Here is a 27,505-nt window from a genome sequence, read left to right as displayed (position 1 = left end):
GCAGTTTTTGTCAAATGGTGAATTCTTGCCCCAGTAGCTAGGATCATTGGGTTTATCAAACCCTAGGTTACTGTGCTCTTCTGCTTCTGTATGTTGTGTAATCTATTCCACTGATCAACTACTCTATTTCTTATCCAGCACCAAATTGTTTTGATGATCATTATTTGTAGTATAGTTTCAGATCAGGTATTGCTAGGCCTCCTTTTTCCCCAATTTTTTTTCAATGATTACACCTTGATATTCTTGACCTTTTATTTCTCCAGATGAATTTTGTTTTTATTTTTTCCAGCTCTATAAAGTAATTTGTTGGTAGTTTGACCAGTATGGAATAGAATAAGTAAATTAATCTAGGCAGTATTGTCATTTTTTATTATACTGGCTTAGCCTACTTATGAGAAAATATTTCTCCACTTATTAGGTCTGTCTTTATGCATGGGAAGAGTGATTTGTAAGTGTGTCATGCTATATGGATTGTAAATCATATAAATCCTGTGTATGTGTGTTCATAGGTAGACTTTCAAATATTTTATTCTGCTTGTAGTTATTTTAAATGGAACTTCTCTACCTCTTCCTGCTGGATTTTGTTGGTAACATAAAAAACGATTATTTTTACTAAAATTGTAAATTGTTTTGACTAGTTTTTTAGTTCTCTAAGTATACAATAATGTCATTTGTAAAAAGTGATAGTTTTGTTTCCTCATTGCCTTTGCTTATTCCTTCTACTCATTTTTCTTGTCTTAGCTAGCATTCCTAGTACAGCATTAAATAATAACAGTGATAATGGACATCCTTGTTTCACTCCTAATATTACTGAAAAGGCCTCTAGCTTATTCCTATTATACAAAGCTTGCTCTTGTTTTTGGATAGACAGCACTTATTATTTGAAGAAAAACTCCATTTATTGCTACATTATATGCTAATGTGTGTTTTTAAACACAAATGGGTGTTGTATTTTATCAAAATGTTACGATTTTTATTGTCTTTGTTAATGATATGTTTATTGTTTTCCTAATAAGAAACTAGCCCTGTATACCTGGTAAAAATCCCAGTGTATGGTCTTTGTGAAACATTGTTGTAATTGCCTTGCTAGTATTTTATTTAAATTTTTTGCATTGACATTTATTAGAGAAATTGGTCTAAAATTTTCTTTGTCTGTTTTAGCTCTTCTTGATTTAGTTATTAAAACCATATTTATGTCATAGAAGGAATTGGTAGGACACATTCTTTACCTATTTTAAAAAATAGTTTACATAGTATTTGAATTGTTCTTTAAATATTTGTTAGAATTTGCTTGTAGATCCATATACTTCTGGGATTTTTTCCTTAGGGAGTTCTTTTATGGTATTTTCAATTTCTTTCTCTAAAATTCTATTTCTTCTTCTCCTAATCTGGGTAATTTTATTTTTATAAATATTTATGCATTTCATTTTGATTGCTGGATTTATTGGCATATAGTTGAGCAAAATGATTACTTTTATTTCATTTTCATTGGTTGTGCAGACACTTTTTTCACATTTGATACTGTAATTTGATTTTCTTCTTTCTTTTTAAAATTAGTCAATGGTTTGTTTTTTTAAAGAGCTCTGATTTTTATTTATTAGTTCAATGACTTTTACAAATTTTATCAATCTCTCCTTTGATTTTTAGAATTTCTACTTTTGTATGTAATTGAGGAGTTTTAATTTGTTTTTTTAATGTTATTAGTTACATGCCAAATTCATTGATCTGCTTTCTCTTTTTTTTATTGAGGTAAATAGAGATAAATATTTTCCCCAAAGTACTGCTTGGGCTGCATCCCACAAATTTTGTTATGTTGTCTCATTGTTGCCATTATCTTTCACGAAATTATCATTTTTATATGATTTGTTCTTTTACTTGCTCATTCTTGAGGATTAGATTGTTTAGTTTCCAATTAATTTTTATTCTATGCTTCAAAAACTCGAGTGTAATTTTTTTTTGCATTACAGACCAAAAAGAACATATTTAATATGTCTGGTTTTCTGTAATTGATTCTGAGACTTTATATCCTAATACATGGTTAATTTTTGTGAGGATGCTATGTACGGCTGAGAATAGGTATACTTCTTTCAATTCTCATTCAACATTTTCTAGTGGTCTATTATAGGTAACTTTCCTAAAATTCTATTCATCTCCCTAACTTCTTGTTTAACTTATGCCCTCTGTCTAAGTAGACTCCCTCTAACAGCCTACTAATCTAAATTTCTGAGAGGTTAGATATATCATCTTCCCATATAGAATGTAAACAGCTTAACCATGTTTCCTTCTTTATGATTTCTGACTCATGTTTACCTTTTTGTGCTTGAGTCTTGTATTTGTCAAACTTGGACTTGTCATCAGAAATGCTTAAAAGTCCTCTATTTGACTGAATATTCTTTTATTTTTACTCTTACAGGATTATACTTTGTTTTGCTGGATAAATGATTCCTGTTTGTAATCTTAGCTCCTGTAAATTCCAGAACATCATATTCCAAGCTTTCCATTCCTTTATGTAGCAGCTGCTAAATCTTATGTCATCCTGACTGTGGTTCCATGGTATCTGAATTCTTTCTAGCAAATTTTAGTATTAATGAAAAGAAATACTAGGAAAGGTGGCTTATCCATACCAGATTTCAATTTGTATCATAAAGCTACAATCATCAAAACTACTTGGTCCTGGCTAAGAAATAGAGGGGTACATCAGTGGAATAGATTAGGTAAGAAGACACAGTAGTTAATGATTATAGTAATCGGTTTGATAAACCCAAAGATTCTGGCTTCTGTGATAAGAACTCACTATTTGAAAAAAACTGCTGGGAAAACTGGAAAATAATATGGCACAAACTGGGCATAGAACACTGCCTGGCATCATATACCAAAGTAATGTCTAAATGGGTACATGATTTAGATATAAAGGCTGATACTATAAACAAATTAAGGAAGCAAGGAATAGTTTATCAAGATTTATCAAGAATGGAAAAATTTATGACCAAACAAGAGTTAGAGAACATTATGAAATGCAAAATGGATAATTTTGATTTCATTAAATTGAAAAGTTTTTCCACAAACCAAGCCAATGCAACCAAGATTAAATGGGAAGCAGAAAACTGGGAAATAATTTTTGCAACTAGTATCTCTGATAAAGGCTTCATTTCTAAAATATATAGAGAACTGAGTCAAATTTACAAGAATACAAGTCATTGCCCAATTGAAAAATGGTCAAAGGATATAAACAGGCAGTTTTCAAAAGAAGAAATTAAAGATATATATATATATATATATAGTCCTATGAAAAAATGCTCAAATCACTATTGATTAGAGAAATGCAAATCAAAACAATTTTGAGGTCCAACCTCATATCTATCAGATTGGCTAACACGATGACAAAACAGGAAAATGACAAATGTTGGAGAGGATGTGGGAAAATAGGAGCACTAATGAATCGTTGGTGGAGTTGTGAACTGATGCAACTACTCTAGAGAGCAATTTGGAATTATGCCCAAAGGGCTATAGAAATGTGTATACCCATTGACCTAGCAATACCACTTCTAGGGCTGTATCCCAAAGAGATCATAAAAATGGGAAAATGACTCACATGTACAAAAATATTTATAGCAGCTCTTTTTGTGATGGCCAAGAACTAGAAAATGAGAGGATTCCCATAAATTGGGGAATGGCTGAACAAGTTGTGGTATATGAATGTAATGGAATATGATTGTTCTATAGGAAATAATGAACAGGCGGATTTCAGAAAAATCTGGAAAGACATATTATATGAACTGATGCTGAGTGAAGTGAGAAGAACCAGGAGAACATTGTACACAGTAACAGCCACTGACTTTGATAGAGTTAACTCTTCTCAGCAATGCAAGGATGTAAAACAATTCCAAGACTCATGATGGAAAATGCCATCTACATCCAGAAAAAGAAATATGGAGTCTGAATGCACATCAAAGCAGACTATTTTCAATTTTTGTTTTGTTTTGTTTTGTTGTATGTTTTTCTTTTTCATGGTTATCCCCATTTGTTCTAATTCTTCTATATAACATGACTAATGTGAAAATGTTTAATAGGAATGTTTATGTAGATTGGATTGCATGCTGTCTTGGGGAGGGGGAGAGAAGGAAGGGGAAAAAATTTAAAACTTATGGAAGTGAACGTTGAAAACTAAAAATAAATAGACTTATTACAAATTGTTTTTACATGTAACTGGGAAATAAGATATACAGGAATGGGTTATAGAAATCTATCTTACCCTACAAGAAAATAGGGGGAAGGGGATAAGAGAGGGGAGGTAGGCTGATAGAAGGGAGGGCAGACTCAGGGAAGGGGTAATTAGAATGCATGCCATCTTGGGGTGGGGAGAGAGAAGAGATGGAGAGAAAATTTGGAACTCAAAATCTTGTGGAAATGAATGTTGAAAACTAAAAATAAATTAATTAAAAATTTAAAAAATGAATAAAACTAAATCAAACAAAAAGAAATATTATTTATGCTCAACACTACTTAGAAATTACTTTTATTATTAGACCCACCATTAGGCTGCACATGATCATAGTCTTCCTGCTTATAGCCTTGTGTGACATACCTGGCTAAGAACTGGGCAACTCTGAGCCTAGTAGTCACCAAATGGTGAAGTTTCATATTCTCACATTGGTAACCCATTGCTTTCCAGTATTACCTATTTACAATTATTGATCAATATGTGGAAGGAGGTGAGTAGTTTTCATTTCTACATTCTAGAAAAGGGAGCAGTTCAAATGAAAATTCTTAGCTCCATAAGGCACTTTTTGTAATACAAAGAGGTTTGAACCAGGGACATTCAAATATGTCTGACAAGTTAAGATAACTGTTGAAATGTGTTACTTAAAGTCAGTGATTACTGCTAACAGACTGCATAATGATACAAGTCATGTAAATTGTTTTAAGTTCTGTGAGTAGAGAAGTTTTACATTTTTTATCTTCATACTTTCCTTTATGTAAACTGTGTCAGGAAGTAAAAGCAAAAACATGAAGTATGTTTTAAAGTTTTGTCCATGTATTATTATTCTGTGTACAACCCTAGTACCAAAGCCAATTGGCATGAGATCTTCTCACTGGAGATCAATGGTGGAATTGGTAAGAGCAGGAAAGAGAAGAGCTCTCAAGTTCTCTTCAAGTTTCAGATCTCTTAAGGGCTCTTCAAATCTCTGGTTACTGAAATCATTGAGAATTTCTTAAAATTTGCTTCTGTTTATAGCTGCTTAGAGTATTTCTGGCTTCCAGCTTCAAGAGAGAAGGTGGGTGAGGTCGACCACTATTTGTGATTATACCATTGGAGGCAAAGATTCATTTGTAAAAGGTTTTGTCTTACACATGAAAATGTCATTCATTTAAAAAATAACTCCAAGAGAAAACTAGGAAGAAAGTCAGAAATGAGAATCATTATTTTTAGGAAGCCAAAGATAACCATGTGTTTCCAGTAACAGCTGAATTTCAGGAACGACACACCTCCTGAGCTACTGCAGCCATACATTAGAGAAACAGAAGTTATTAAAAGTCCCAAAACATTGGATAAAGTTTAGAAACAGCTTTATTTTACTTATCTGACAGACAAATTCCTTGAATATCTCACTTCTCTTTGATGAGACACAAACTATAATATGGATGTATATGGATTACTTATTTTTATGCAGACTTGCAAAAATTACTTTGAAACCATCCAGAAATATTGTGTCAAAAATACCAATTTAATCATGTGTTTTATTTTATTTTAGGTTTTTATAGACTCAATTTAAGTTCAAATGTTGAAGAAAAGGAAACATGATGAAGTATATATATTGCAGTATTTCACTTACATTACTGAATAGAAATTAAAATGCATCTAATGATTCAGGGTTATTTTTTGCATGTGTGCAAAGAAAATACAATTTGAAAAACCTCAGACATATCTAAAACTTGGATTTTGCCATTTCACAAACAACTTTTCTTGAACCATCCTATAAAATTGCTTCCCAGGTTGCTAGCCAAAAGAATCCCAAAATTATTAGAGAGACTTTTTACATCTGTGTGCACTGGAAGTGATCAAACTATCGTGGACTGGAACATAGGGGGAAAAATGGAAATAATTAGATTGTCAAACGATGTAATGTTCTAGAGTAGTTGCTATTTCTTTTGACATTTTGAAGCAGGTCATCAAGTGAGGAATTGGCAGCCTCACCATTGCACTTCAGCATGCAATTGGATGAAACTCCAGACATCTGTCACTGTAGCTACCTCCTTTCTTTGGTTTATCATTTGTTTGCTGATGTCATTAAAGACTTCTTATTTTAAAGTCACTTTTGGAAACTACAAAGGTCGTGAACATCATGAAAATGTTAAGAAAAGTTTGCAAAATAAAACTTTGACAGGAAAGAAAAATTCATACTCTGTATAGATGGAGTGATACTTGGTAATAGATATGGTTTTGTTACTTTATGAAAAAGAAGTTTCTCATGTTATTGTCATTCATGGCTTGGTACACAGATGTGCAATCGCTCTTCCAAAAATCCTGAAAGAAGCCATAAAGGTCATCAACTTTAACAAAAGCAGGTCTCTGAATCATCACATTTTTAAAAGATTTTTTTTCAAGAAATTGAAGCAGAATATAATGTTCTCTACCACACAGAAATTTAAAAGGACATCATGAAGCATTTGTTTAGATTAAAGGTCAAGTTTTCAAAACCCGTTATTGGAAAGAAAGATAATATAAGATTATTATAAACAGAAAATAGAATTAGTAAATAGTAAAACTAGTTTAAAGAAAGCTTAAAATCCACCCAACTAAGTAAGAAAATTCCAAGGAAATTTTTCACCTGAAACTAGGAGAAGGATTAGCAAAAAAGATAAATGATCAGTAAAGATTTCTATAATAAACTCTTATCACCATCAAAAATAATGGAGCCATTTGAACTCTAATGTTAGAATTAGACTGTGATGTTACAGTCTTGGAGAGCAAAGATAGGAGAAGCAGCTAGGCTAAATCAAGTGTATACAGAGGAAGCCCATGCTGGTAAAATTGTGAGGGCATTTGAAGGATCAGTTCTTAAAGTATCTGAAAGAAGATTCAAAGATGTGGTTTTAAAAAAGAAAGGACCTTATTGATACCAAAGTAAGGGAATGGAGAGAACAATGTACATGCATTGAAGGCATCCTTGATGAGGGTATTAGTAGGGAACATAGAATAGTCTTGACTACATGATAACATAACTGACAGACAGAGAATGCCAAATCACACTGTTTATTTGTTGTTGATTATAAAACTGCACTGATTTAATATTAATCAGTCAAAAAGTATTAAGTGTCTACTATGTGCCAGGCACTGTGCTAGAGACTGAAGATATAAGTACGAAAAATGAGATAGTTCATATACAAAAAATTCTAAAGGGGAAGAGAACAAGTACATAATAAATGTATATTGCATAAATATAAGGTTAATAAATACAAATACATACATATATGCACAAATATGCATACATGAATATCTTCAAAATAGTTAAATGTAAGGTACTATGTGAAAGAGGATACTAGCACTTGGGGGATCAGGAAAGGCTTCATGCTCAGAAGGATGTCTGAGCTGAATTTTAAAGTAAGAGAGGGACTCTATGGTGGTAAGGAGGTATTGTAGACCAAGTACGAGGGATGATTACTATAAATAAACAAGAGGTGGAGTACTGTGCATGAGGAACAGAGTTGTAGTCAGTTTGGTGAACTGCAAAGTGTATGTGTGGGGAGTAATGCCCAATGAGGCTGGAAAGGGGTTGGGACCAAGGGTATACTGATGAATGTTTAACATTTATTGTTAACTAGCTCTTTGAAAAAAATACACACAGGATACTTTAAGGTTTAATCTGCATTTTTAACATTTTCTCCATCACTTTCTTAAGTCTAGGAACTCAACAAAACAACAAGTCAAACCCTGATTTATAGCATTTGCTGATTTCCAAGTTTAAATGCTCACACTGAAAGTAGAATAATCAGCTCTCAGGAGCCAGTTCAGTCCAGTACCAGCATATCCCTCGTTCAGCCAGGGCATGCAAGGCTTTAAAAGGCAACAGAGAAATTTCTGTTTTATTCTAGAAGCAATAGGAAGACATTTACTTTGGCAGCAGTGTGTTGGAATGGTTTGGAACAGTGAGAGACTGGAGGAAGTAGAACACAATAATGCCTTAGTAACTTTCCTCCAACAGTCTTCTATGCATATGTCAAAGTCATAGAAAATTCTTTGAAAGATTTTGCAATAGAGATAACCTCATTTTGTAACCTTTCTACCATTATTAATTCCAGGCAAGGGATAAAACACAGTGCTATATGCTCTCCAGAGGGGTTCACCACTGTCATAGAGGAAATCCAAAGTAGATTCCAAGTTGAGGACAAATTTCCTGATGAGGTCCTCTAGAAGCTCCTATTTGCAGAAGACATTGTGCCCCAAAATACTGCAGAGGCTTGTAGGTAAAATAAAAATTATTCAAAAGAGTTTGGGCTCAATTATATCCCTAGAAAAAACCAAGTAGATGAAGAATGCCTATGGTTTAAACTATAATGTGCAGGTTGGACAGACAACCTATAGATCTACTCTCCATTAAATGAATGAACAAAGAAAGATATGTATGTGTGCTTATATGTATGTATGTTTTCATATCACACAAATGTATACTTATATATGAAAGAGGGTTGGATTGACTTTGGGAAATTACAAGACTATTTTAAAGATATCAAGCTTCTCTGTGAAAGGCCCACATTTTTAATACCAATATTCCTCTGCAGTTTTATATGGTTTTACAACATAAAACACCACCATCTCTGACTAAAAATGAGCATCATCTTGAGGGCAATGGAAAAGTGCATGGGGGGTATGTATAGTTGCAATATATTATAAATTACGAATGAATTATAAATGAGAAACAGATTAAAGAATTTTATCAAAGAAATATATCATTGAAAAAGATGGTTGTTAAGTAGCAAGGGCAAGGAATTACCATTGTACAGCCTATTGCTACCATATAAAAATTAAACAAGCAAAGCATGCACCATGTCAATGGCCCCCTTCTGGTGAGCTTATGGGAGTACCTGGATAAGATTCACACAGGAAGGGCAGACCCAGATGGGTTGTGATGAGGGGATATTGATGAGGGGAATACCCATATCTAGTGTATTGTTAATGTATTGAATGTATTGTTAATGCAATAGGAGGATCTTTCCCATCTCTTAATAGGCCCATGTGACCTGCTTGAGTCACATGGAAGTCTGAATGACATGGAACCTGTGGTGGGAGGAGTTTGCTAAACAGATGGGGCAGGAAGGGGTGGGCAGGAAGGGGTGGGGCAGAGCTGAAAGGAAGTGAGACAGAGCAGTCAGAGCTGGGAGAGAGACAAAACAGCTGTATCATGAATGAGAGCCAGGGAGTGATTTTGCTTGAGGGAGCTTGTGCTGTGGAAAGGCCCTAACAGAGGGGAGGCTTGGGGATGTTGATGCCCCCTGCATTGCTAATGTGTACAGATTTCTTTGTTGCTATGATGGATATGGCTTTCTGGTGTTTGAATAAATGTTTTGGTTTTGCCTTCAACGAAGAGAGTCTGTTATATTTTGAGATTCAGAACTATGCCAGCATATTCATAGCATCCACTGTGGGTAATCGCACTGGCACTACATCTAGTCACAAATCCATTTGCTGCATTGTAATGAAATGTTAGAAAGATAAGTTGAATGAACAGTAGGCAAAACTCAATAGATATAATATAAAGTATATCTACAAATATACACACACAATCTTCTACTAGAATATAAGCTCCTTGAGGACAGGAACAACCTTTTTTTTTGACACCTAAAAGCATTTTATTGTTTCTCAACTTCACAAGAACCAGGGAGTAACCAGACAGCAAAAGGGGACAAGCTTGGGCCCAGGGTGCAAACACAGCAGGGAAGCTCTGGCAAAGGTGGACCCGTTCCAGCCCGTGTTGCCTGCGTAGTAATTGATATAGATCCTGTCTCTGGGAATTTTTTTTTTCTAGTTAACTTTTTTAAATTATTTAAAGTACCATTAAGTTAAAATGTTTACATTCATTATAAAAAAATGTTGTTAAATCTTATGCAAATGATTTAACACTGATTGCTGCAACGCAAATTGCACTTCTTAAAAAATTATTGTATACATGGAAGAAAAATATCTTGTTTGCTACCCTGTTTACAAATTCTGACTGACTTCAATCAGTCATGTAGAAGATGAACTTTTAAAAACCTCAGTCACAGTGTACGTTAAGAAGTTAGAATGCAGTCTTAAAACTGAGGAATATTTTTAATGCAAGACGTCAGGAACCAGCTCGACCTTGAGAAACGTGTGCCCAACAGCCTCGTTCTGCTTTCCTCCATGAGTGTACACAGGAGCTCGGATATGAAAAATTAGAAAGAAAGTCTGTGGTCATGAAGGAGCTGTTTGTTGGTTTCAAGGACATCAAACTTCTAGCTCAAACTGTCTGTTAGTTGGGGGCAATAAATGCTCAGAAACCTTTTTTGTTTTCTTAAATCTCTCCAGGCATCCTTTAGAACGAAAGCCCCAGATAAGTCTCTTTATCCGGCGGGTGAAAGCAAGGATGAGGAAGTCACATCGGCATGCATCTTGCATCCCAGAGGCAGGCAAGGCAGGCAGGCTGGGCTGGCTGACTGACTGACTGTGTTGAAGATGCACGAAGCAGGCCTAACAATAGAGGAGGAAGGACGATATTCTCTTTGGTTGTGTTATCTTTACCCTGGAAGAGATCCGTCTTCTCTCATTTCTCTTGCATAGATGAGGAGTTGGATGGTAAGGCAGAAAGCCTCTTTGGAAAAACACCTCTATCACAATAAAGGCACAAAAAACGACACATCAGAGGAAAGTTCTGCCAGCATCTTCACTGCTGCATAGACTGCTTGAAAAAAAAACATTACAGAAAACGTGGGCGTCTTAAGGTCGAAGCGCCCTCCCTCCCATCCCCCATCCGTGGAGGTCTCCCAACTTCCTTTTTCCACTGAATCAAGCAAGTGCTAAAGCACACCATGAATCCTGTCTCACAGATGCTGTAACTTCAGCCGTGGAGGTCAGGCTGACTCCCGAGTACAGCCCATCTTGACCTGAATACTTGAGAGCGGTGCTTTCAGGGCTAGTGTTCTCTCCTGGCTGTCTCTGGGAATTTTGAGGTGCTTGGTGAGTAGCAGCATGCTGTACTGTTCTGGGGCCCACTGATCTTGCCTATGCTGCACAGGCTGAAGAGGGCGCATGGGTCTGAGGAGCCATCAGCTGGTCCACCAAGATGTGCACCATGATGTACTGGGCAGGCTTGCCGTGGCTTGGGCCAGCTGCTTCTTGAGCTTGTTCAGCAGGGAGTCAGGTACTGCAGAGCGTAGTACTTTGGCGCCCCTGCGGCCAGTGCCCTGGGGAGGTGGGAGCGGGGCTGGGCTGAGCCAGCAGTGGGGTGGGCTTTCTTTTCGAATTTGCATTCCTAAGGCTTCATACAGGAACTGGCACAAAATAAGTGCTTAATAAGTGGTTTTTTTTTTCATTCATTCACATTGTGAATGCAATTACATTTCAGATAATGATCAGTAGATCTTCCATTTATTTTTCTGCTGAATAGGGCTAGTCCTAGTTAAAATGGTATAAATTATATAGTAGACAGTTTGTCTTCTATAGTGCCAACTTTCCCTTTCTGTGCCTTCAATCCTTTTCCTCCCTACTTCCCTTTCACTCCCCTCCTTCCCTAAAGTTGCTTTATGTTGTCAGGTTTTCTCTTTTTCCTATCTGCTTTCTGAAAGGTATCTTAAAAATCCTATTATATTCAAGAGATAAATGATCAATAAAGTTTATTCTATTACTTTCACAAGGATGTTTGCATTTCACAGAAGATAAATCCACATAAATGAATTGCTAATTGTGGAATTGCCACGGGAGAGGTAGTTTTGGGGTATGGCATTCTTTTGTCATACCTTGGAATCATATAATTTAGGCAGCAACTTATTTATATAAGAATGTTGTCTGATATGATTTTAAATAGGTATGCATACTGAACTGCTAGATTTATGTTGTTAGTTACTAATAAAAAACTGATAACTGAGTGCCTTATTATAGTGGTATGGTTGATTGCTTTCAAGTTTTAAGTATTTACTATAATGGCTCAACATCTTTTATTGATATTGTACTCTATTTTTCCATAATGAAAGCACTCATTAATTTATAAGTAAGTATTTTGTTGCCTAAAAGAGTAAACAAAACTTACTGTCAAGAGTTGCTTTTCCACCTCATCATGAACAAGATCAATGCCCATCCTTTTCTCTCTATGAAATAAACATTCTTGAGCGACCTATAAATATAAAAGGAACCATTGAAGAGTATTATTAACTATTTCACTATAATAAATGAATAGCAGTTATTTTACTTTAATTTTTTAAAAACTCATTTCAGTCTGTAGGAACTATTAGGATTAATTTTTCAAACTTCAGTTATATAAATCCTGATTGCTCTAATCAGTTTGATGACAACCCTGCATCACCCCCTACCCCAACTCCCCAATTAAATGGTGAGATTAGAAGGTATGAACCATTGCTGGAAGGATACTTTCCAAAGAGGTAGACATGAGCCTTAGCACCCTGTCTTAGTACCATGATTGCAAGATGATTATTGCCTAAGTGTCAAAGAGGAGAAAAAGCTCTAGCCAAAAGCGCCCATCTTTACCTTGATAAAGGTGAGCTGAAATGTCAGCTCTGCCTTTTGTGTTCTATCTCCCTTGGACCTGCAATAAAGTGAAGGAGAGGTGATTTCTTCTCTCCCTGTTGAAAATGACAACTGAAAAGAAAAGTGCACCATGATCTGCCTGTGCTTACTCATGGGAGTTCGTAGAATTTGAGTTACTAGTCATTTTCTGCCTTCTGTTTCTTTTTTTGAGGACACATCAGAGATCCTTTCTGAGTTCAGGTACGTCCCTCCTAAAGGGAGAAGAGGATCCTCAGTGGAAGACACTCAACAGCTAAGAGACTAAAATCATGCCATGGAGGCCTGGTAAGAAAGAGGAAGAGATTTGAATCTTTCTAACCCTGCTATTGCTGAAAATCATTCAGTGGAATAGGCCTAAGGTGAATGGGAAGAACTGGTTTAGTAGTCTCCCCAAAATGTCTTCACTTTCTGGAAATAGTCTAATGGACTATTTGAGTATTTCATGTTTCTGCATTTGTTTGTAGATTTCTGTGGCTTCTTTGAATCTTATACATTTTCTGTAGAGAGTGAGAGATGCACCCACTTCATGAAGGACTCCCACGATCAATCTTCTTTTAGATTTAATAATATGAAATATCTTGTGATAAAGCAATTCTATAAAAATTTAGCTACCAATTGAATTGACAGTAACGGACCCTTTGCCTTTCCTATATTTCAAATGAATACCTTCACTTTGGGATTCTGTCAGCTTTCCATTGGACTTCCAGAAAGGGAGGAGGGGAGATAGGATTTTACTGCATACCCTCCCTCTCGCAGTTAGAAATAGTGGATACAAGCACAGAACAATAAGAATATGACATTGGACCTCAAGTCTATGGCTACCTATTCTCTTTTTAAATGTCTGTCCCAGACCACCAAAAAATGATTCTGAGAAATGGATTTCCCTTCCTAGAAGTAGCCTTATGAGTTTGAGAGGCCAGGGATTTCTGAGTTGATGTCAACATCCTCATAGGAGATGTTTCCTGCTACTAAACCACTTCGCAGATGAGAAGACTGCCAGCAGGATCTTTCTGAACCAGAAAAGAATGAAGGGCCACACCTGGATGACCAGAAGATCTAGAGACCCTGAGTATGTTAATCTTATAGTAAAGATGCGAAATAAATGTGAAATATCTGTTCAACAGTCTTACAAAGTTGGGTTTACCTTCCAGAAAAGTATAATGTGTATGATGAGTTTTTATTTCATGTCTGAAGAATTAATGTACATGTGCACTTTTAGGCATTTTTTGTTGATGGGGGAGATAAATAGCTGTGCTATGCCTGATAGCTGTATTGTATTTGGAGTCTCCTACTAGATCCCTGTTAAGCCTTTTTGGGGATACCATAGATATGAGCCATACTAGAGATAAATTTTCCCTGTAGTCCTACTTCTTGGTGGGAGCACAATAAATAGGAGATACCACCTCTTTGCCATTAGGCTGCCCTTAGGTTGAATCTGGCTCCAAAGCGTAAAGATGGAATAGTTATGGGAAGGGCATGCCTCAGATTACATAGGGAATAAAGAGAAAGTTTAAAATTTTTGGGGAGAGGGGGAGGGGACAAGTACAAACAAACCATCTCTTTTACTATCAATGAACAATGAATGGCAATCTAGTGGGCTGAGTGAAATTGTCTTCCACACCTTGTAACTTTAGGTGAAGCACAAAAAGACCCCTGACAAAATCTCAAAATTGGAAAGTTGGGTGAACTCAGATACAGTTGAAAACAGATACATAGTTTGTGATTGGTAGTATTTGAGAACATTATTTGGATTTTACCCCCTTTTAGAAAAACATTTCAATAACCTGAAATCCACAAGTTAAATATCAGTTACTAAATACATATTCTAAGAAAGGAACAGATAAATTAATGATTGTATTTATATATAGCAAAACTTTTTTTTTTGCAGAAAAAGTATCTAAGAAATTGATTTTTAAACTTTTTCTCCAGGTGATTTGATGTCATGTGGTTATGGTTGATTAAATTTTTGGAACAATGAGAAAATATAGATATAAACTAGAGAAAGATCTCAGATTAGATGTTAGCATAATTTTCTTTACAATGACGGAATGGAATGGGAAATGGAAGCATTTATATAAAGTGCCTAATACCTAGTATATACCAGATACTGTGCTAAGCACTTTACAAATATTATCTCATTCAATCTTCACGACAATTCCTCAGGGAGGTGCTATTTTTATCCCATTTTACAGTTGAAGAAACTAAGGCAAACAGAGGGTAAGTGACTTGCTGTAGGGTCACACATCTAGTTACGTGTCTGAGGCTAGATTTGAGCACAGGTCTTCCTAACTTCAGACCCATCCACTATATAAGAGGTGTCAAAAATGAGGCCTGCAAGCTTCATTAAGCCTACAATATTCCCTGAACCAGATTAAAATGTGATGGAGATATATTTAACAAACTAAAAATGCAACAAAATACAGATAATATTACATTTTAAACTAAGTAGATATGCAGCCTCCAGTAATCTTTTATGTAAGGATTTGAGTTTGACATCATGGCACTATACTACCAAGCTGACTATGAGAACCAATAAGAACTATTTGATACTGATAAAAGTTACTGAAGGAAAATATTGAATATACTTATCTAGAAGTAGAGTAAAAAAGGTGTTTCAGAGAGCCTAAGGAATTTGCCAATGGTTACACAGCAAGTAAGTGTCAGAGCAAGCAATCTCTCTGGAATATTTTTTGGTCATTAAATCCTCTGGCAGTTGGTGAAGTCTATGTAGAAGGATGGACTAGGTCAATGGTTCTCAATATGTGGCTGGAAGACTACACTATAGTCTATAGTCTATAGTAGTCTATAGTAACATACATTAGTAATGCATGGTATTTAATAATTTTTTAAAAGACATTTTTGTCCCAGCAAAAGCAACATAATTTTTTTCCTTGAATTTTGCTTGTATTTGTGGTATTTTCTTGTCTGGTGGCAAGCAATAGAGAGTAGGATAGGTGGCTTATAGGAATGATGCTTAAATCTCTTAAATTCCTTGAAAGCATCTGGAGGTCCCTTTTGGTTTTATTTTAGAGCAATATTATATACATATACATGTATATGTATGTATATATATATGTATACTCAGTTTCATGTAGATATTAAGTAAATAAACATTAAAATAACTGATGAGTATGTTTCTTACAAAAATATACCCTAAATTATATTTTAACTTTAAAATCTTCCAAAATAGGAATATCCTGTTCTCCAAAAACAAGCTTATAGACATGTGTATACATACACATATATACATATGTATATATGTGTATATATGTGTGTATACATGTGTATGTATGTATATATATGGAGAGAGAGAGAGAGAGAGAGAGAGAGAGAGAGAGAGAGAGAGATCTTTTCTTGAATTCTGGCTTATATTTGTGAGATTTTTATCATCTGGTAGCAAGCAATAGGAATGATCCTTAAAATCATATATATATATGTATATATAATTTGATCAATAATGAAGACACAAATTAAAATTACAGACTCGAGAAAGACAGAGATGACCTGAGCACAGGAGAAAGAATGAATACTTAAGCCTGAGACCACTTACTGATTTGATTCCCTGGTAACTGTAGCAAATGGTTTGACCTCTATTTAAATTGTTCATTTTTTAGATGGGATTTGATTTGATTAGCTAATGTTTTTATAGTGTGCTACAACAGGACATCAATAATATTGTATGCATATACATCTAACGAAGCAGATTTTTCTTCAATATCCTATTAGTAGGATTGTGCTAATTTTGCTTCATTATGTGATATAACAATGAATCTTAGTCTTTTCTCCACACTCAAAACCCCATTTGAGTAATTCTTCTATATCCTAATCTACAAAATGCACATGTAAAATGGATTACATGATAGTAATTTTTAATTATGGTAAGCTATGATTAAAATTTGCTTATAAAATATATATGCTATTACATACATCTAGTTGAAGTATTTCAATAGCTACAAGAAGATGTCTACTAGATTACAATACATAACATAGAGTAAGTTTCACCACAAGATGCAATATTTACCTGAAGAGGTGCTTCTGTTTCAGCCAAAGCTCTCTCCAACCTTTTCTTAACATCTGTAAGAGCATTTGTTTCTCCAATCATCTCATCCAACTCATGAACGAGTTCTGATTTCCAAAATCCAATGTCATTGACTCTTTCTCCTAAGTTTTTGGTGGTATCTGATTGGGTGGTTCTTGTTTGTTGGTCTTTGTCTTGAATCATCCGATATGTATCTACTCTCAGTCTTTCTGCATTATGTCTGGAACTTTCAGACTCTTTGTAATTTGTTAGGTTGGATCTGTACCAATCATCTGGTGTATATCTTGTGAAAAGTGCTGTTCTATTAGAAACAAAGGGAAGCATCCTGTTCTCACATAAGCCCTCAGCTCCTTTGGATAATGGAGCTAAAGTAGGTGAACAGGAAGCTACTTTATAATATGTGCTTGGCCTCCATGGAAGGCTCAAGCTATGAGTCAAGGAGTAGTGAGGAAATCGATTCTTATAACTTGATGCCATGGTACTGATGGCTGGTAGAAAATTGGGAGGTGTTGGGCTAGGGTGGGCGTAAGTTGCCGTCAAGGTAGATCCTAATTGCTCCATGCTGAAAAAATCGTTACTTAAGTCTGTCCTGTATAAAACAAAACAGAAAGATCACTTAGATCACAGTAACCTTTGGTTAAAAACTAACATATTTATTATTATTATTATTATTAATATGGGGGTTATGAATCTAAATCTAAGTTGGAAAAAGCAGTTTTCTTCCTGACAGCTAGATAATTACCTCTACTTTTATCATTTGTAACCAGGTTCCAAATATAAACTTTGAATTTTTAAATACCACAATATGAAAATAACATTTACTTTCCAGCATCATTGGAAAAAAACATTCTATAGAATTAAAGATAAGTATATCATATGCTTTTATTTTCTTTAGAGTACATTTAAATGCTTTATTTCTTTACTAATAATAACTGCGGTTAGTTACTTAAATATGATGTCCAATCCTACAACCTGATAAGAAAAATTCCATTTATTTGTTGAAAGATGACTATTAAACAAGATTTAAATCACATATACTATAACACTCTTGAAATGTGCTTAAACCAAAAGTCATGCAGAATACAGGAAACAAAACTACTACATTACTTTTACTAGTGTCATGTTCTGCTAGGCCTTCTCTGATTTGATGACCCTAAGTACTTTCTTCAATTTAATTTTAAAAATAGTAATTAACTCCTTAGTATGTGTAAGGCACTGTGAGATACAAAGACAAACATTTACAACAATCCTTGATCTCAAGAAATCGCAAGACATCCTCTATTTAGATAAGTTTTGAATTGCAGCAAAGGCTAATGTGCCTCTCTGAACTAGTGGACTTTATTTCAGAAATTTAAGATTGAATCATTGGCTTTTGGACCAAAGATCACAGAATATCAGAGCCTGGGAAAGAACTTAGGAGTTATCTAGTCCAATTCTATTTGAACAAGAACCCCCATCTCTGAGGATTAGATATCATCTTCATTTAAAGACCTCTACAAAGGGAGCCCATTCCACTTTTGGATACTTCTAATTGTTACAAAGTTTTCCATTATCAAATCTGCCTGTTTGTAACTTCTACCCATTTTCCAAGGTCTGTAATCTGGGGTCAAGCAGAGATAAAGGGGCTTAATTCCTCTTTCACATAACAGCCCTTCAAATACCTAAATATCCTCAATTCCTTCAACTGACCCTTGTGTGTCATGATCTTTGGGCTCTTCACCATCTTAGTTATTCTCCTCTACATACTCTCCAGCTTGCTGACAATTTCCCCAAAATGAAGCACTTAGAATTGAACACAATACTCCAGATGAGGTCTGACCTGAGTAGAGAACAGTAACTCCAAACCATGCATCCTGTACTCACTCTAGGGCAATGCCTCTTTTTTTTTTTTCCAAAAAATAACAATAGCTAGCATTTATACAGAGCTTTAAGGTTTGCAAAGTGCTTTACAAATATTATCACATTTTTCCCTCACAACAACACTGGGAGGGGGGAGCAGCTATTGTCTTCCCCTTTTTACAGATGAGAAAACTGAGGTAGAGGTTAAGGGAATTGCCCAGAGTCATCATTAGCGTCTGAAGCTGGATTCAAACCCAGGTCTTCCTGACCTGTGGTCCAGTGCTCTTATCTACTGCATCACGTACTTTTTCTCTGCAGCTGAGATTCCTCCTGCCAGGACAGGATGAGGAGGTAGGGGGAATAAGAAACAGTAGCAATTTGCTGGTGAGAATGGAAAATCCAAACCTTGGAGTGGGAAGTGGGGCTGGGGGAAGGGGGAGCTTGGGAACAGCTCTTGTCAGGGGATGTCATAAGATGGAAGGTGCACAGTTCAAAGGACCAGTATGTACAAGGGCACCCTATTCCTCATCGTGGCTAGGTTAGCTTTTCCATTAAAGGCCCCAATGCCAGGACTTGGGTTAGGGCAAAGCTCAAGCTATGCCTCCGTTGAACAGCTTCCTGGTAGCCTCTGACTGTATCAAGGTGGCTTCCTGGTCACCCAAGCGGGGTCAGGGCCTTTCAGAGGGGAGAGATGTCCGAAGTCTGTGGGAGCCATCCCACTCTGAGCAGCTGACTACACAGTATTTACATATGGAGATGGAGGTGGGGGGGTCACATTTACCAGGACAAAGTGCCGCATTATTCTTGTTGAATATCATTTCTATGTGACGGCTAAGTAAAACTCTTTTTGTTAACTGTGCAATGACTTACTGAACTTAAACTAGTAGCATGCTGGCCTGAATCAGGCCTGCCCCTAACAGAAGGCAAAAGGAAGGAAAAAGAAAAGCTTCATTTTTTTTTCCTTCTCCAGCTCATTTTATAGATAATTTAAATTTATTTATTTAACATATTTGGTTTTCAGCATTGATTTCACAACAGTTTGAATTACCAATTTTCTCCCCATTTCTACCCTCCCCCCCACTCCAAGATGGTCTATATTCTGGTTGCCCTGTTCCCCAGTCAGCCCTCCCTTCTGTCACCCCACTCCCCTCCCATCCCCTTTTCCCTTCCTTTCTTGTAGGGCAAGATAAATTTCTACACCCCATTGCCTGTGTATCTTATTTTCTAGTTGCATGCAAAAACTTTTTTTGTTTTTGAACATCTGATTTTAAAACTTTGAGTTCCAAATTCTCTCCCCTCTTCCCTTCCCACCCACCCTCCCTAAGAAGTCGAGCAATTCAACCTAGGCCACGCATGTATCATTATGTATAACCCTTCCACAATACTCATGTTGTGAAAGGCTAACTACATTTTGCTCCTTCCCAACCCATCCTGCTTTATTGAATTTTCTCCCTTGACACTGTCCCCTTTCCAAAGTGTTTGTTTTGATTACCTCCACCCCCATCTGCCCTCCCCTCCATCATCCCCCCCCCTTTTATTTTTTTTTATCTTCCTCCCTCCTCTTTCCTGTGGGGTAAGATACCCAACTGAGTATGTATGGTATTCCCCCTCAGGCCAAATCTGATGAGAGCAAGGTTCACTCATTCCTCACTCACCTGCCCTCTCCTCTCATCCCACAGAACTGCTTCCTCTTGCCACCTTTATGTGAGATAATCCACCCCATTCTATCTCTCCCTATCTCGCTCTCTCAGTATGTTGCTCTCTCATCCCTTAATTTCATTTTATTTCTTTTAGATATCTTCCCTTCATCTTCAACTCACCCTGTGTCTGCTCTCTCTCTTTTACATATATATATATATATATACACACATACATACACATACATATACTCATAGATATATACATACATACACATTCACTTATATATATATATACACATAAACATATATATATACACATAAACATATATATACACATAAACATATATATATACACATAAACATATATATATGTACATATATATATATGCATATTCCCTTCAACTACCCTAATACTGAGGTCTCATGAATCATACACATCATCTTTCCATGTAGGAATGTAAACAAAACAGTTCAACTTTAGTAAGTCCCTTGCAATTTCCGTTTCTTGATTACCTTTTCATGCTTCTCTTGATTCTTGTGTTTGAAAGTCAAATTTTCTATTCAGTTCTGGTCTTTTCACTGAGGAAGCTGGAAAGTCCTCTATTTTATTGAAAATCCATATTTTGCCTTGGAACATGATACTCAGTTTTGCTGGGTAGGTGATTCTAGGTTTTAATCCTAGCTCCATTGACCTTCGGAATATCACATTCCAAGCCCTTCGATCTCTTAATGTAGAAGCTGCCAGATCTTAGGTTATTCTGATTGGGTTTCCACAATACTCAAATTGTTTCTTTCTGGCTGCTTGCAGTATTTTGTCCTTGATCTGGGAGCTCTGGAATTTGGCAACAATATTCCTAGGAGATTTCTTTTTGGGATTTATTTGAGGAGGCAATCGATGGATTCTTTCAATTTCTATTTTTCCCTGTGGCTCTAGAATATCAGGGCAGTTCTCCTTGATAATTTCTTGAAAGATGGTGTCTAGGCTCTTTTTTTGATCATGGCTTTCAGGTAGTCCAATAATTTTTAAACGATCTCTCCTGGATCTATTTTCCAGGTCAGTGGTTTTTCCAAGGAGATAGTTCACATTGTCTTCCATTTTTTCATTCCTTTGGTTCTGTTTTATAATATCCTGATTTCTTATAAAGTCACTAGCTTCCACTTGCTCCAATCTAATTTTTAAAGTAGTATTTTCTTCAGTGGTGTTTTGGACCTCCTTTTCCATTTGGCTAATTCTGCCTTTCAAGGCATTCTTCTCCGCATTGGCTTTTTGGAGCTCTTTTGCCATTTGAGTTAGTCTTTTTTTTTTTTTTAAGATTATTTATTTGGCTTTTTGGCTGGGCAATTGGGGTTAAGTGACTTGCCCAAGGTCACACAGCTAGTACATATGTCAAGCGTCTTAGGCCAGATTTGAACTCAGATCCTTCTGTCTCCAAGGCCAGTGCTCTACTCACTGCACCACCTAGCTGCCCCACGTTAGTCTGTTTTTTAAGGTGTTGTTTTCTTCAGTGTATTTTTCAGTATTTTTTTGGGTCTCCTTTAGCAAGTCATTGACTTGTTTTTCATGGTTTTCTCGCATCCTTCTCATTTCTCTTCCCAATTTTTCCTCTACTTCTCTAACTTGCTTTTCCAAATCCTTTTTGAGTTCTTCTATGGCCTGGGGCCAGTTCATGTTTTTCTTGGAGGCTTTTGTTGTAGGCTCTATGACTTTGTTGTCTTCTTTAGGCTGTATGTTTTGGTCTTCTTTGTCACCAAAGAAAGAATCCAAAGTCTGAGACTGAATCTGGGCGCGTTTTCGCTGCCTGGCCATATTCCCAACCAACTAACTTGACCCTTGAGTTTTTCAGTGGGGTATGACTGCTTGTAGACTAACGAGTTCTATGTTCCACGTTTGGGGGTGAGGTGCCAGCTCTGTCGGACCCGCACTACTCCTTCCCCAAGAACCCCCAGTCCAGACTGGGCTTAGATCTTCAGCAGGCTGTTGCACTCCTGCTCTGATCCGCCACTTAATTCCTCCCACCAGGTGGGCCTGGAGCGGGAAGTAACAACAGCTGTAGCTGCCCCACCTCCGCTGCCCCCGGGGCTGGGAGCTGAACCGTGAACTCCTTCCACTCCCGCAGCTTTTCCCACTAACCTTCTCCGCAGTCTTTGGTGTTTGTGGGTCGAGGGGTCTGGTAACTGCCGCAGCTCACATATTCAGGGCGCTAGGGACCCCATCCGCCTGACTCCAAGTTTGGTTGTTCCACACCGCTCAGGCTGGGCTCTGCTCCACTCGGTTCCCAGCTCCCAGCTCCCAGCTCCGTGTGGAATAGACCTCACCCAGAGACCATCCAGGCTGTCCTGCGCAGGAGCCCTGCTTCCCTCTGCTGTTCTGTGGGTTCTGCCGTTCTAGAATTGGTTCAGAGCCATTTTTTATAGGTTTTCGGAGGGACTCGGTACAGAGCTCACTGTAGTCCCTGCTTACCAGCTGCCATCTTGGCTCCGCCCCAAGCTTCATTTTTTCATAGCAATTAAATATGGAAGGCTGTATGGTACAGTTGTAGGAACACTGGATTTTCAGTAGGAGCTTGTTATTGTTGCCGTTGTTTAGTTGTTTCAGTCATGTCTGACTCTCCATGACCCCATTTGGTATTTTCTTGTCAGAGATACTGGAGCCTTTGCCGTTTCCTTTCCCAACTTATTTTACAGACAAGGAAACTGATGCATACAGGGTTAAGTGAGGGTCACACAGCTAGTTATTATCTGAGGCCAGATTTGAACTCATGAAGATGAGTCTTTCTGATTTTGCGCCCGGTGCTCTATCCATTGTTGGGTTCTAATCCTAGCTCTGATATTTACTATCCCAGGTCACATGGGTGGGTCACTCCTTAACTTTTCTGGTCTTCACTTTCCTCACCTGTAAAGTGAGAGGGCTGGACCAGTTGTTTGCTTAGGTCCTTTCTAGTTCTGATTTTATCATCCAATGACCAGGAAAATTCAGGGAGAGTTATCATCCTCCCTCTAATGCTAGAATAATATACCCAGGGAATCATCCATGACAGAGTCTCCTCCTGCCTTCATCGCCTCTCCCTTCTCTATAGAGCTTCCAAAGTCCAAAAGCCAACCAAAGCCCATGTTAAGGGGTCTCTTTGTATCTACACAACTCAACTCTAGGGCAAAGTTCAAGGCAAGGCCCTTGTATTGCGTGAAATTTGATAGGAAACTCTCTCACTGGTTGGAGTAGGCAAGTCTGAATATGTGGTAGAAGGACTGGGATAAGGAGGTGAGAGGAAGAATAGGAACCCTTTTCAACTAGAAGAAGAATTTCCTGAGAATGCTAGAAATTATTACTCATCCTAACCAGATGTTCCAACTGTTGTTCCCTAAAGGTCTGAGTCCATTTTAAGATGAATAGGTTTTTCTTCCATCATTTCTCTATAGTGCCACCTACTGGGGTTTTCCTTGGGTACATCACTCCAAAAGATGAATCACAAGAGAATTCCACAGTGATCAATGGCATATGCTATAGAGAGGCCTTTTCACCATCTCTTGCCTTAGAATAAGGCCCAATTGGTTGGCATGAGTAGGACAATCCTGGGTTTTGGTGGAGTCTTCATTGACATTATAGGGCTAGAAAATTCACTCTTCACTCAGGTATTTCTCTGCTTCTTCAAGGGTGGAGAAATGTTGGAATCCCTTCAGGTCAGCAGACAGAAGGTCAGAAAGAACCAGAGCCTGCAACTTGGCAAAAACCAAGGAGGCCCTGTGATTTTGAAAATCTTCTATCAATTCCCCAAGTCCTGTCACCACTGTATAATCAATGTTGCTGACATGGGTACAGTCTAAGATGGTGCAGCATGGGGGTGATGCTGAGAAAGCCTGGCTATATATAGTCTCCCGATGAGCTTCAACTGCTGGAAATTGAAGGCCACTATTGGGCTGCAGGATAAGCATGGGGCCTTGTGATACCTGAATCTGGGGTCTGGCCACATGGTAAATTAGGAGTATTCCAGACACCAGGATCCTAGCCAGGATGCCATATTGCACTTCCCAAAAACAGAGCAAGAAAGTCACACACAATGGCACCAAATCTATCCCTGTCACCAGTCCTCCTGCTGGAGTACATATCCCTGTCTGGAGTACATACCCATTTACTGCTGTCCATCCAAAGCTGCCTGTGACAGGGTAGGAGGAAACAAAGGAGCCCAGTAAATTGATGAAGCTAATGGCCAGCAGTTCTTGGTTGGAGTCAATGTGGTAATTGTTTTGAGATGCAAAGGTTTTGGCAATAGTGATGCTTCCAAACAGGGCCATTAGGGAAACCACAGCCAGCCCAGCACCCATATCCTGTGCCATTTGGTTAAAGGAGACAGTCCCATTGGGGGTGGCCACAGAGAAGGGAGGAAGCTGGAAGGGAGGGAGACCTTCTGAAGTTTTCCCAGTCAGAAGGAATGGTGGAGATCCCATCACCTGGAAGGAGTGGGCAATCAGGCCAGCAAATAGTATCACTAAAGCATTGTGGGCTGTTGTAATGGCCCAGATGAGCAGGTGGCTGAGCTGGACACAAAGTGGCATCTGGTCCCTCATCACCTTTAGCAGCAGGAGGAGCACCATGTAGACCAGCCCTAAGACAGCATCTCCTACCCTGGTGTGCTCAATTCTGAGGAAGGTGTAATACACCTAAAGGAAAAATTGCTGGGGGAGGTTCTTGATCTGGCCAAACCCAATGGTGATGGAAGCAGCAGATGTGAAGCTTTTAATAAAAGGGTAGGAAATGAAGTCCAACAAGAACCCCAAGTGCAGGATCCCCATCGCCAACTGGATACAGCCAGAGAGGAAAGCTAAGGAGCATGGCATAGGCAGGATGGTGTAAGGTGTAGAAGGAAACCAGCAAGGACATGATGGCTGGACAGGTAGCCCAGCCACCTCCGCATAGGCCAGAGCCTGGGGCACAACAGTCAGCCCCACAGTGAACCCAGTGATGCTGTCCAGTTGTAACCACTTCAGGGAGTAGTGGGGGAGCCATCCCAGGATGGGAAGCCTCTTCCAAACTATTCCTGGAGAGCAGCACCAGGCTCTCTCTGTCATTCTGAAGTCTGCTTGACGTAGGCTCTGAGGACGACCTCCGTAGCTTCTTTCCAGCAGTCCCAAATAATTTCCTTTCACTCCAACCTAGGAGCCCCCAGGTTCCAGCACTTTTGGGCAGCTCAGGCAGGTGCACTTCATTTGGGAATGGCAGGATCTCTTTAGAGTTACTAGAACAACTTGTGCCCCTGCCCCAGGCGGTCTCAATCTCAGTCTACGGCTTGGAGGATTTGAGCTCTGGGGAACACAAAATCTAGTGCAGTATCTATTAAACTTTGGGTTGTGTAACTGAATGTGGGGGTCTCAAAAATTTGGCAACAGTAAATGGCTTCTGAATGTTCAACAACCAAAAATTAATTCAAAATCAAACATGAAACGAATCTGAGGTGTTTCAGCAGCACTTGTCTGTGTTGCATTGGGAAACTTCACTGCAGCCTTGGTTCTGAACACATAAGATGGGCACTTTGCACTGCATATGATATCCCACCATGCAACACCAACAAATGCTGCCAGAAATACCTCAGCTCAGATTCAAGAATATTTTATGTTCTGAATTGCAGTGTTTTTACTATACGTATAAAATTCTTAAATGAATTTTGGTTTGGAATTAGGACACAATTTCCAACAATTTATGAAATGGCCCTAAACATACTGCTGCCATTTTGTACTATGTATTTATGTGAAGGGGCATTCTCAGCATTGACGATTATAAAATTAAAATATCAATCAACTCTGAAAAAGTTGAAGATGCTCTACATTGTGCAGTATCAAATATTCTGCCCAGATTTAATTCTTTATGTAAAAATAAACAAGCACATCTATCTCATTAGTATGCAAATTTGCTTTTGTCTTTAATAAATGGTAAAATTATATGTATACCAAAGGATTGTTTTAAAATAAGTTTCTTTATGATTTATTATCAGTAAATGTTTGATTTGTATACCTGTTTTATATACCTATATATCTGGGGTCACATTAAAATTTCTTAGGTGAAAAAGGGTCTGAGGTGGAAAAAGTTCAAGAAGCCCTGTTCAATAGTGATCCTCTATCCCTACAGTAACCTTGAACTCTGACTGGGAAATGCCTCACACCCTGTGCCTCTCCCTTCCTCCCTCTCCCAACCCCTCAAGCTCTTACAGGTGAGATTTCACATTATGTTGCCGAGAATCTCACACAGACACACAGATACACAGACACACAAAGACACACAAACACACCCCTTTTCAGCTCCTTTTCATGTTTCAACTAAAACGTAGACTCCTAAGAGCAGGGACTAACTTGCTTATTTGTATATATGCCAGGTTCATAGCAGACACCTAATAAATGTTTCTCTTTTCTTAGGCCTTTCTTTAGTCATCAGGCTGGTGGTGCACTGTATAGAGAACTGGCCCCTGGAGTCAAGAAGACCTGAGTTTAACCATGGTTTCAGACACTTAGTAGCTGTGAGACCTGGGGTTGGTCACTTAACCTCTGTCTGCCTCAGTTTCCTAAACTGTAAAATGTAGATAAGAATAGCACCTTTCTCTTAGGGTTGTTGTGATAATAAAATGAGATAATATTTTAAAGTCTTTAACAAGGTGCTTGCCATTTAGTAGGTACTTAATAAATACTAGTTTTCTTCTTTTCTTAAGATGTTAGCATTCAAAGCTGCTCTACTATTTGCATGCTAAATAAAAATGAAAGGTATTGGCAAAAACCTTGCCTCTTCAGAAAATTGTTTGCTTGCTTAAAAGAAAAAAAAATATATTAACTACTGCTAAACTACTTACATAAAAAACTACAAGCATTTAAAGATAAAACAGAGATAGGCTTGGTCTATGCTGCTAAAACATATGTGGAAATAAGACTGCTCCATCAGAAAAAGGTTTTTACCTGAAATATCTGGATAGGCTATCTCAATATCTTAATTGTCATACAGTAGTGGGAGATCCCAGATGGCCACATGAAAACAGCATCTCACAGGAGCTCTCACACAAATTCTGTCAGATGCCTCTAAAAAAGTGAATCTGGGGGGCAGAGCCAAGATGGCAGCTGGAAAGGAGGGACTTGCTTAAGCTCTCCCCCAAATCCCTCCAAACACTGTAAAAATGACTCTGAACAAATTCTAGAGCTGCAGAACCCACAAAATACCAGAGGGAAACAGGTCTGCAGCCCAGGAGAGCCTAGATG

General features: G+C 37.7%; 1 protein-coding gene and 1 pseudogene across 1 annotated transcript in view; both read right to left on the bottom strand.

Moving 5' to 3' along the window:
- The window catches only part of TEKT3 (tektin 3), a 62,070-nt gene extending 44,713 nt beyond the window's left edge, over positions 1 to 17,357 (bottom strand). The window contains exons 1-2 of the mRNA XM_036767578.1: positions 16,779 to 17,357; positions 12,264 to 12,347 (exon numbers count right to left, since the gene is read on the bottom strand). Of these exons, the coding sequence (XP_036623473.1) occupies positions 12,264 to 12,347; positions 16,779 to 17,357 (663 nt within the window). The remainder of the gene's footprint in view (positions 1 to 12,263; positions 12,348 to 16,778) is intronic.
- Positions 17,358 to 23,861: 6,504 nt separating this feature from the next.
- On the bottom strand, positions 23,862 to 25,339 carry LOC118856994 (annotated as a pseudogene).
- Between the last annotated feature and the right edge of the window lie 2,166 nt (positions 25,340 to 27,505).

Source organism: Trichosurus vulpecula, chromosome 7, assembly GCF_011100635.1.
Source record: "Trichosurus vulpecula isolate mTriVul1 chromosome 7, mTriVul1.pri, whole genome shotgun sequence".
In the NCBI taxonomy this organism is placed as follows: domain Eukaryota; kingdom Metazoa; phylum Chordata; class Mammalia; order Diprotodontia; family Phalangeridae; genus Trichosurus; species Trichosurus vulpecula.
The sequence above is the reverse complement of the archived record's forward strand: the minus strand, read 5'-3'. Positions and strand labels throughout refer to the sequence as shown.